This window comes from Telopea speciosissima, chromosome 3, assembly GCF_018873765.1.
Source record: "Telopea speciosissima isolate NSW1024214 ecotype Mountain lineage chromosome 3, Tspe_v1, whole genome shotgun sequence".
Taxonomy (NCBI): Eukaryota; Viridiplantae; Streptophyta; class Magnoliopsida; order Proteales; family Proteaceae; genus Telopea; species Telopea speciosissima.
The window spans coordinates 27,801,491-27,812,549 of NC_057918.1; the positions used below are offsets into that span (position 1 = coordinate 27,801,491).

The 11,059-nt window shown below is 41.8% G+C and overlaps 3 protein-coding genes across 3 annotated transcripts; 1 reads left to right on the forward strand and 2 right to left on the reverse strand.

Annotated features, from left to right (window-relative positions):
• The first annotated feature begins 400 nt into the window (after positions 1–400).
• On the forward strand, positions 401–966 carry LOC122654196 (copper transporter 5.1-like). The gene has a single exon (XM_043848185.1). It carries the CDS (start codon positions 485–487, stop codon positions 905–907), a length of 423 nt encoding a protein of 140 aa, XP_043704120.1. The 5' UTR covers positions 401–484; the 3' UTR covers positions 908–966.
• Positions 967–1,536: 570 nt separating this feature from the next.
• On the reverse strand, positions 1,537–2,824 carry LOC122654195 (protein LURP-one-related 6-like). Its single transcript, XM_043848184.1, has 3 exons — positions 2,439–2,824; positions 1,981–2,229; positions 1,537–1,868 (listed from the first exon to the last, which is right to left on the reverse strand). Exons 1-3 carry the CDS (start codon positions 2,670–2,672, stop codon positions 1,725–1,727), a joined length of 627 nt encoding a protein of 208 aa, XP_043704119.1. The 5' UTR covers positions 2,673–2,824; the 3' UTR covers positions 1,537–1,724.
• A 3,230-nt stretch (positions 2,825–6,054) lies between these two features.
• Positions 6,055–8,510, reverse strand: LOC122654193 (subtilisin-like protease SBT1.8). Its single transcript, XM_043848182.1, has 2 exons — positions 6,863–8,510; positions 6,055–6,753 (listed from the first exon to the last, which is right to left on the reverse strand). The coding sequence occupies exons 1-2, from the start codon at positions 8,484–8,486 to the stop codon at positions 6,083–6,085; spliced, it is 2,295 nt and encodes a 764-aa protein (XP_043704117.1). The 5' UTR covers positions 8,487–8,510; the 3' UTR covers positions 6,055–6,082.
• Positions 8,511–11,059: the final 2,549 nt, after the last annotated feature.

Here is an 11,059-nt window from a genome sequence, read left to right on the forward strand (position 1 = left end):
TCGCTTTGTTCAATGGAACTAAAATCCCATTCATATTGATACTCCTGGGTGCACTCTCATTGGTTTTACTGTCAAGAACTTACTCACAGCGCTGGACGAAATGGCCGTGACATCACGCTGGCGTAGGGGCCATGGACCACCCCATAATGATCTGTTGCACAAAAAAAACACAAAAAAAAAAAAAAAAAAAAAAAAACCAAAACAAAACAAGAGATCAAACGCAGAATTAATAAGTGAAATAATTTTCATTTCTGCATCCAAGTTCCTATTCACGAACGCTGCAAAGACCGTTCGTTCATTTATCTTCTCTTCCCTCACCTGCCCGGCTGCCCACCAAACAAAACTACTTCTCTGGTTCTTCCTCTTGACCACACCTGCAAATCTTCATCTCTTACTCTCTCTTCACTTCCGATTAAAATTCCATATTTGGGAGAAGCAGTAAAGAGCCTCTCACACGATCTCTCTCCAACAAAAGCCAGACAAGATGATGCACATGACCTTCTACTGGGGGAAAACGGTGACACTACTTTTCGACTCGTGGAAGACCGATTCATGGACGAGTTACGCTCTCACTCTACTCGCTTGCTTTCTCTTCTCCGTCTTCTACCAGTACATGGAGGACCGGCGTCTCCGCTTCAAAGTCTTCGCTGTGAATAAAAAGCCCATCGAAACTCCTCTGCTCTTCTCGAGGCTCGCCGGCAGTGGTTGGAGCAACCCCGCCAGGTACGCTGCTGCCATCTTATTCGGAGTCAACTCGACTATTGGCTATCTCTTGATGCTTGCCATCATGTCCTTCAATGGAGGTGTGTTCTTGGCAATCGTCTTGGGCCTTGCTTTTGGGTATTTGATCTTCAGGATCTCTGATGAAGAACTCGTGGTTATAGACAATCCTTGCGCTTGTGCTTGAAACTTAGAGTCGACATCTCCTCTTTTTGCTCCTTAAAATTAGGGGAAGAAAATAAGATATGCTCAATATGATTCTGTATGTTTTAAGATATGAAATGTTAAGATATGAAATTTTAGTTCTTGGATTTCGTTTGGGCTAAATTATCGTGTTATTAGATCCAGATCGTCTTTTACCCCTTTGTGAATTAAAAAAAGAGAGCTTTCTCCCCCAATTCGTTGAAGTTTAAACTTTTTTTTGAGTGAATCGTTGAAGTTTAAACTAGTTCTCGAGGATCATATGGTTTTGAATTGAGAATTTCGAGAACACTTTACAGTCCTGTATTCACGAAGAAAAGCGTAAAGTCAGCTGCTATCTTTCGTCTTTTCTGCTTAATTTGGGTGGGGTTTGGGACTTTGCGATTGTTGATCTCAAGTTTCAACTTAATTGGAGGACCCATTTATCTGAATCTAATCGGGAACACGAAAATGGGTTGAAAGAGCAATTTCTGTGTGGATTGATTCTTTTCCTTTATTTTATTGGTGATCATCCATGCATTAATTTCCTTCCGGCTACATTCATTTGAATTCAATTTCTCTGAAGTTCCAAAGGGGGGGGGGGGGGGGGGAGTACAATAATGATTGACTCTCCAACTGAGAAACATGAGCATAAAACTTTACATGTAGAACAACAGCAAAATCTTAATATCTTTTACAGCTTCCACTTCCATGAATGGTTCACTCAAGAGATAGTATCTACAGTGTGATCTTGTTTATGAGTTAAAAGAATTGTTTAAATTAATAGTGGTAGACTACTTCTTCTTCTTTGTCTCAAAACATGATCAATAGTGACTTGATTCTTCATAGATATTGTCAAGAACAGCAATGACCCCAAAAACAAAAGCTTGATCAAACCCCTGTTGCACCACCACCTGATAGAGATCCTTGCTTACCATCATCAACTGTGTCTCCTTCCTCACTCCAACCTGCACTTATCAACAAGTAAACCCTCCAAGTTAAACATATATACCCTTCTCTCCCTCTGTCTCACATACATACAAAGACATACAAACCAAGCGGGTACGTGGATCAAGTTACCTGGGCAACTGTGTTTCCTGCTGAATCAATAATGGCACAAGCTTTATCAGGGAAAGAACCCCTAACCTCAAAATCCCAATCCTTTTTCATGTTGAACCGCTTAGACCCGACATTGACTCTGATGGAGTTGTTCTTGGCAAGGTATGAGTGTGGCTCTTTTAAGATGAAAACCAACTTCTCTGGCCCTTCATAGTCCACCATGTAACCCTTCCATTGCCTATTAATGCCTAGTGCTTGAAACATACCTTCCTACACTTACTGATGTACAGTTAGAATGAATACAACATTTTTCCTTACTGAAATTGAATTTTATGGGAAGATAAGAAGAAGAAGAAACAGAGACCTAAAACCATATTTATCAAAAGTTTTTAAACACTATATGAATTGATCATATTATTAGCAAAAAATTTGCTGCATTATTCTGATTACAATATAGATATCAAGGGTGGAGGAAATACCTTCCGGCGAATGAGAAGCACTGGTTCTCCTTCACCATCCCTCAGGATCAGTTCTCCTTTGGTGCCTAGAGTTCCACAGTCATCTACCCTGAAAATAATCTTCTGGCTGCAATCTGTGACTACAAAACCTCCTCCATTCACAACATGAGGCCTTCTCCTTACAGTGAGGACTACTTGTGAAGCTGAACAGTAGAGTTTACTAACAATAGGCCTGATAATGGCATTTGCAGTCATTTCTTTTCTTGGAAGCTAGCTCTTGAAGTCTCTCTTAGAATTCACAAACAAGGACCCTCTTCTACCCCTCTAATATATAACCAAGTCATGAACCGAAAGTTAGAGAAAGAAAAGGGTTTCTCTTTCTTTTCAAAGAAATCTTTGGAGTGTGGATTTCATGAATATGCAGGGCATTCATGCTTCTGTGATAAAGGTTGGTAGTTGAATTCAAAAAAGATGCAAAGATGCTTTGAGACTTTGAAAATGAAGGTAGCTTTGATTCTGGGGTTAGACTTATGAAAAAGTTTTGAAATTCGGATTATGAGGGTGTGCCTAGATGCAAAGTGCAAAGGGTTTGGTGTAGCTTTGGGGGCACTCAAAGAAATGATACTGTAATTGGATTAAGTCATTAAGAAATGGGTGAATCAGAGAATATATGTGGTTTACTTATATACGATACAGAATTAACAACACATGTGATTTTATGCTTGCTCATTTCTTCCACATTATTCCTTGGATGGCATTAGAGTCCTGACCAGATGGATAACCACCCCTAGTTAGAGTTTCAAACTTACTGAGAATATTAATCTCTGTTTCTCCAAGGGATTAAGGACCAATGATGGATCCATGGAACATTCGTAGGTTGACTGAACAATCAATTAGAGGTTATCCCTTATCTTTTCATATAATATAAAGATTAGGTATGGCACCGATAGGCCAACCCAGAAGACAACTGCTAGTGTAATTGGTTGAAGCCTTGCCGGTAGAGTGCAAGGTCTCAGGAGGTCTATCAGTTTTGGATTAGGGGTATCGGTAGATCCGTTTTAGTATTGCCCGGTTCTTATTAAATGCAAGTCTGTTTAAAAAATGAATTTTTTTATTGAAATTGAAGGCAGAACCGTCCGATATGATCATACAAAAGGTAGTACGATACATATCGGAAGACCGATATGGATCCCCATACTGATATTTTAATTACCATGATCCCACCAGATAAATGGATTGGAAGCATGTGGATCACTGCACTTACCTGGGACTCAAATAGTTCCGCAGGTAATGAATGGTGTGAAGTTCTTGTTAAAAAGTTAACTGGTTAGAGAAGAATAGGTTCATGCTTCACTTACCTTAAACAAAAATATAACAATTTTAACAAATGAGGGGAGTACTTGAATGATATAATTGCTCTTATTCCAATTTTGGGTTTTGTGTGATACATGCAGCCATGAGGGGTCTGATTTGGGGCTGTGAGGCTGGGGCCCTTAGGTCCAGCCCATTCTATCCCGCATGACAAGGAGATATCTTTGAACATGTTTGATCGAGGAACAGGAAATCATGGCATGGTACAATTTTAACTGTACCTTATCCCCTTTTTTTTTTTTTTTTTTTTCTTCCTTTTCTTCGATTTCAAATATGTCACAAGAAGGAAAACACAAACCCGTTTTAGGAAATGTTCACATTTGAAAATCTAAATGCTCAAGGGTAGAGAAGTTTAGAGATGAAAAGCCCATCACTTGGTGGGCTATATAACTGACGTAAGTAAGACTTTGGGAAACAAACACAGCATTGAAGTCCTTTATCTGATGAAACAGTTCATATGGACACCATCATCATTTCTATATGGTTGAAATACTGGTAAATTACCAAAAAAAACCTAGGTTAAAATTTTAATAATTGAATATTATTTCACCTAAGATGGTACTGTTAAATGCTAACTAGATTGGGCCTATATCTCAGCAAGGACGAAGTCCATGATATTAAAAAGTGATCTGGGCTTTAGTTGACTATAGCCCAAATGAGAGAAATGAAACAATAATGATAACTAAGTGGAAGGCTGATTTGTCCACTTTTTTAAGTCTTTTACGTCAATATTTTAGAATCAACGGAACTGCCATTTGGCAGATGAGCGAGCATTCAACAGCAATCTCTTTCTTTCTTTCTTTCTTTGTTTTTTGTGTGACTCTATGTGAAAAGTGGCCACCATAATGTAGCCCATTATGAAAATTAAATATTTTATTGTGCATTACGTGTAATAATGCTTTACCCTAAAAAATAGGTGTAATAAAACATAACTATACCTGAAAGTAGGCATAATGGAAAGTGCTATGCATGCATCAGTGCATTTTTCTTTCGTAAATTTTGGAAGGGGTTTGCTGCGTAGTCCCATGGCGCGGCCCATGCGGGCATCCAAGGGAAGGAGTGGGGTGATGATCATTTCATTTCCTCATGTGATAGGGCACAGGTGACACTGTCGGGGTAGTGATCTTTTTCCCAAATATATAAATTTTGGGAAAATGAACCCTGAAAGGTAGCCCAGACACAAAGGGGTGTAAAATGATCATCCTGTCTGTCCCATGAAAGATGAAAATTCCACCCCTATTGATACTTCTGCACATGCTCCCGTTGCGTAGCTACCGTGCTGTTTTTTAGGAAACACTTCCAAAATTTGTTATAATTTTTTCTTTCTTAAAAAAAATGAATAAAAAATGTTATTGTGAGAAGGCATTGGGACTGTTGTAGGTTTGGAAAATCCTTTTCCATTTTATAATTATGTAGATAAAGACATTTAAGTGCCTAGATGGGGCTCCTCTACAGTGTCAGGGGTGCACTAGAAGATGTCTGGCGATGGGTGCGTTGGAAGATGTCTGGCACACCTCCACCGCGTGTGCACCCAGTTCGGTGGTGCACATCCATCTTCGCCATCTGAATAGTATCTTGGCCATGTGTCGAGCTATGAGGTTACACGAGACATCTTCCAATCATAATTAGCAAGTGTGAATATGACAATAATATGGGAGCGGATATGTACGGCAGTTAAACAACCCACACGATAATAGTTCATTTAAAAAAATCAGGCGCAATAAAACGTGTACGGAAAGAGACATCTTCCAACGCACCCTACGCGGTAGAGGAGCCCGATCCGTGCCTCGGGTCCTCGACAACATGGATTTAGAGTCACCGATACTAATAAAATGAACAGCTGTATCCCAATTGATCTCATTGTGTTATTACAGTGAGATGAGCACTCGCACAAAGAAATGTATCACTAATGTATGCATCTTCTTCTTTTTTGGCTTTTTAAAATGGTCCTTCCCTTTAATGACTACTTCTTGTCCATTCGAAAATTTCATTTGGATACACCCCCACTAATGTGATTGTGTGTTACTCAGTATCACATAAAAAGCTCTTGTTACAAATTTCTGACCATCCAAACTTCCACATCATCTACCAACCCTAGTCAGTGTGATTGATTTCGTAATCAGACATCACAAACGATGGAACGATAATCGATTTTGAACCGTTCATCACCGTCACAGACTTGAAGGGTTTCACTTTTTCTTTTCCCCCACTACAGTCACACGAAATACAAATTTTTAAACAGAAATAGTGGAGATCGAAACCCTCTTTAGCCTCTTTGGATTATGGAATCACGATCACGATTGCGTCCATTCGTAAGAGACTGGGCTTCGAACTTGGTGTTGCTCGTTACTCCAAACCATCCACCCGAATTCCGGTCCTGACCCGACCCGATTCTTACTATTCTTATTTGCCACGAATGTGGCGGTGTATCTGAGCTTCTCCCCTACCTGTCTGAACACAAGCTTACTGGGAACAACCCTCACCCCGACGCCTCGAGGTCCACCCACGGTGACGTTATAGGTGGAGACGGCAGCCCCAACGTTGGTTAATTCTCGAGTGTATCGGACGACCCTGGTCTTCCCAAACAAAACCGAGAATGATGGATAGTTGAGCTCGCCCGGGTCATTGAACCGCCTGGAACATGTGATGTTGGGCTTCTTGGTGATGGCCTGGACTTGATCGATGCCGTAGTCCAACGAACAGAGGAATGCGATGTAGTCTTCGGGTATGGCGTCGTAGACTAGGCCAGGTGAGAGGGCTTTCTGTGGGTCCACATGACCCGACCCATGGGCCCACGGGGTGGAGGAATCACCGCCTGCAGCGTCGCGTAGAGGTGATTGAGTGTTGTCCTGCGTGTAAGCAGTCGTCATCAGCGCTGATTTGATGGCAGTTGGACTCCAATCTGAGTGGGCCGCCTTGAGCAACGCAGCTACACCGCTGATGTGCGGACACGACATAGATGTACCTGCATTATTCCAATCCAACGTACATAAATCGTTAGCTCTTTTTTCTATTTAAAGGTAAGCAAACTAACGTTGAAAAACGGAAAAAGAGCCGTTGGCATTTTTTCTTACCCGACATGATGTTGAACTGAGTCTTCCTAGTGTCTTTCGCCAGGCCGGTGGGCCCCACAGCCTCAGACCATGCGGCCAATATGTTAACTCCCGGTCCAATCAGGTCCGGTTTTAATATCTGAGGTGTCACCACGTTCGGCCCTCTGGAACTGAATGCAGCCACCACTGGTGAAGGACGCACGTTCAACACAGTCCCTTCAAAACCTAGCAGGGCCGTCGGATTAGGATCAGACCCAACGTAATCCCTGATCATATCCCCCTCTTTTAATCCCACCGCCACCGCCGGTATCAGATGGCTGTCAGCCACCAGCTCTTCTCCATTGGCTGCCGTGTTTGCCAGTAACATCCCCAACCCCCCAGCGTCTCGCACAACCGCACCCTTCTCCACTCGAGCGTTGACACCACGGTCGCAAAGCACAACCTTCCCACGAACCCGTTCCGGTTCGAGTGAACCGGGCAAGCACAGGACACTCGAACTGTTGCTTTTGTCGTAAAACAAGCCGACCGCCTTGGAACCCATCCCACTTCCACTGTAGAGCGATACACCGGCAAACCGCTTCCCATTCCCGAGTTCAGCGAAAGCCGGGAAATCACGGTCAAGAGTGCCTGCACCAACTGTGGTGATCCAGGGAGCCACATTGGCCAGCGATGCTCTACTGGGCCCACTATTCCCGGCGGAGCAAGACACGAAGATTCCCATCTCCATGGCCGTAAATGCTCCGATGGCGATGGTATCACGGTAATAAGGTGCGGAACCACCACCGAGGGAAAGCGAGAGCACATTGACACCATCGGCGATGGCACGATCCATTCCAGCGAGAATATCGGAACCAAAGCAACCGGTGCTCCAACACACTTTGTAAGTGGCGACACGTGCCCTTGTGGCCATCCCACGAGCAGTACCGCTGGCATAACCGAGAAGGCTAGCGTTGGCGACGTGAGACCCAGCCGCCGTACTCGCCGTGTGGGTGCCATGCCCGTCTTGGTCCCGAGGTGACTCGTTCTCCTTGGGTTCTTTCATGAATCTCCCACCGGAAGCCATGCGGTAGCCCTTAGAGAAGCTGCGAGCCCCGATGAGTTTCCTATTGCACAGAGAAGGCCTGAAGTCGACGCCGGACTCACACTGCCCTCGCCATCTGGAAGGGATTTGAGGCATTCCCGAATCGTCGAAACTTTTTGACTCAGGCCAAACGCCGGTATCTAGTACACCGATGATGACATCCTGGGAGGCTTGATCGAGATCCTGGGTCCCAAGGCCGGCCCACGAACCCAAGTCAGTGTTGAGGCCGAGAAACTCGGGGGTACGAGTGGTGTGGAGATTGTAAACCGATTCCTCGTAAACACCCAGAACAGAGTCGGATTGGCGGAGGGCCTCGGCTTGGTCACGGTCGAGGGAGGCGGCGAAGCCATGGTAGGCAGTGTTGTAGGAGTAGAGAAGAGAAGAAGAATCGGATGATACAGATTGGAGATTTGCAGTGTACCAATCATGGTGGGTAACAAAGGATGAAGGCTTCAGGTGATGCTTCATGTGTACTATGTAAGTCTGCTTGGTTGCCACGACACTAAGAAGACAGGGAAAGAGAAGAAGAACAAAGGAGGACCGTAACAGCGACGCCATGACCATTGCAAGAGATTGATGGATGGATGGATCTGGGTTTCTGGAACAGAGGGAGATTGTTGAGTGAAACTTTTAACAAAACGAGAAACAGAGTAAGACTGAGAGAGAGAACAGTCGCTGCATGTTAGACAAGATAAAAGGGATAAAAGAAGACGACCGGTGTCGGCTCTTTAAACTAGATAGGATAAAAGATGGGGCTTCCCATAAACCATAATTACGTGAATGCCACTGTCACAACTTGTATTGAGTTCTGAGTTGTGAATTGTGATCTGTGATCATGGTTTCAAAATACGCTCTCATTATCGACACTTGGCCAATGCTGTATCATTGTAAAATTATCTAAAAATAAAATATAAGGATAAATCATTTTTTTAATGTTTTAATGAATCGTGAATGATAAATTTTATTCAATTTGGAATTTAAAAAAAAAAACAAGTTTAGTGAAATATGACTCTATCAAACAAAAGGTTGTTTTGTAGTAGAGATGTAAAATGTTTTTCCAAATACTTAAAATAGAGACTAGATTGAATAAGAATCAAACCGGATTGGTTCAATTATGATTTGGAAACACATACTCTTATCCGATTTTAATTTCCACATGTTGTATCTTGAACCGGATTAAAACCGGACTAAAAACCCAAAATTGAACCAATTGACACGTGTAGGTGTTGGTGTTAATATTGGTATATTTAAAACCATGGTGAGTAGTGACTACCAATTAAGGATTAAAGAACTGATATCGAATCAACTTTTCTAATCCTTCCATAATCAAGGGTTAATGCTTGTTTTCACCAACAACACTAAGGAGTCGGACTAATTCCAAGTTTTTAATCATTGCTACTAATACAATAATGGAGGATATTTTTAGAACTTTTCCTAAATTATCATAATATCATTTTTCCAAATTTGGCAATCATGCTGGCTCATGCACCATTCGGTACCAATCCGACGGATTGAAGCATAGTCAGCAATACGAGTGACCCTAACCCAATTGATCTTCTATTTCTTTTCCACAAAATGTTGGAAAGTTGTGAAGATATTGGAAATTTGGGTGGATGTACAAGACATCTAATTGTGATATGGGAGAAGGTTTTTTACAACACGAGTTTAAAAATGAAATTGCACAACCCTTCACGTATCATTGTTCTAATGACCCTACCTCTATCAGATTCCAAAGAAGGTTTCTTTCTTTGGCTAAACCTGCAATGAGGTAGAGTAGGGGATCCTCTTCCTTGTTGTATTGTAAGATGGTTGTGTACAAATTTGATTTCAATAGTAGATCGATATTGTATTGGTGAAACATCCATGAATCTTAGATTTTAAGTAAAAAAGTGGATTTTTAATTTTGCATTGAATCGAATGACAGAGACAATAGCTTTATGGATAGAGACAATCTATATTAAAAAGGGAGAGGCTCTGGCTATTAGGAATAGCTTGCTTGAGGCTCTAGCTCTTTGCATAGATCATTTGATTATTGTTGAATCAGATTGTAAGGAGGTCATTGCCCATGTACACAATCAAGGCCGAACAACTGTTCTTTCTTGCCAGTCTATCATTGAGAATATTCTTTATGACGCAGCGTAAATTGTGCCTAAGCACATGGGCAACCTATGTAGGAGAACAAGGTGGTCATTGCGCCCATCTCCATGTGTCTGGGCACGATCCGTGCCACAGCACAGAAAACAATGCCCACTAACTCTTTAATTGATTTCTTAGCTCAAAAGACCTTTCCACATCGTATAAGACCAGTGTGATCGAATTCCTCTCCATGATTGATGGAACCATATAATTCATCCATCCCCGAGAGAATATTTTCTCTATAATGGAGGAAGAATAGAATCTTCTTCCATTATAAGTCTCTCATTTTGAGTGGAATAGATTTCCAACCCCCATAGCAATTAGTTAGTACCAACATTGACAGCTCAGGATCTTTTCATGATTCTTGCTCTATTATACTCTCTCCGCTCTCTCTCTCTCTCTCTCTCTCTCTCTCTCTCTCTCTTATAATATATGATAGGTAAAAAGTTAAAGTATCAGATAATGGAGATGGCGAAGTGGGGTTTTGTCCGGAAATTTGATACCATATGGGGTAGGGTAGGGTAGGAGACAACACAACACGCTTCCAACCGTGAATTTTTATTATTTTTAGTAAACTTCCAACCGTGATTGATGAGTGGCATGACATTTTAGTAAAAGGAAGGAACTACTTTTAATTGGCTTTACATTATTGATTAATGTCACGTGGTGGCAACTAATTAATTCTAGAAATAAATCTGCCTTTTACTTTTTGCTTGATTGCTTCCATGTAATAATGATAATGAGTAACCAAAAGGAAAATGGCAGTGTTGTAATATAAATCAAAAACAAAGGGCAAAAGAGAAGTAGGTTCAGTAATCGAGGTTGGTCCGACTGTTCGTGCCGTTGGGTTAAAGTTAAGTTGGTCCGTCCGTTTATTCTGAGTCTTATTTAAAAAAAAAAAAAAAAAAGAAACAAAAAAAGAAGAGATTGGAGTGTCTATTAGACCCACCCACCCTCGACTCCAGTGTTTTAGTGTGTGTGTGGGGTCCACTTTTTCACCA

Coding starts and splice junctions, on each gene's coding strand:
- LOC122654196 (XM_043848185.1), top strand. CDS start 485: ATGATGCACATGACCTTCTACTGGGGGAAAACGGTGACACTACTTTTC.
- LOC122654195 (XM_043848184.1), bottom strand. CDS start 2,672: ATGACTGCAAATGCCATTATCAGGCCTATTGTTAGTAAACTCTACTGT. Junction 2,230..2,438: donor TGCTTCTCATTCGCCGGAAG/GTATTTCCTCCA, acceptor CAGTAAGTGTAG/GAAGGTATGTTTCAAGCACT. Junction 1,869..1,980: donor CAGGAAACACAGTTGCCCAG/GTAACTTGATCC, acceptor TGATAAGTGCAG/GTTGGAGTGAGGAAGGAGAC.
- LOC122654193 (XM_043848182.1), bottom strand. CDS start 8,486: ATGGTCATGGCGTCGCTGTTACGGTCCTCCTTTGTTCTTCTTCTCTTT. Junction 6,754..6,862: donor TCAGTTCAACATCATGTCGG/GTAAGAAAAAAT, acceptor GGAATAATGCAG/GTACATCTATGTCGTGTCCG.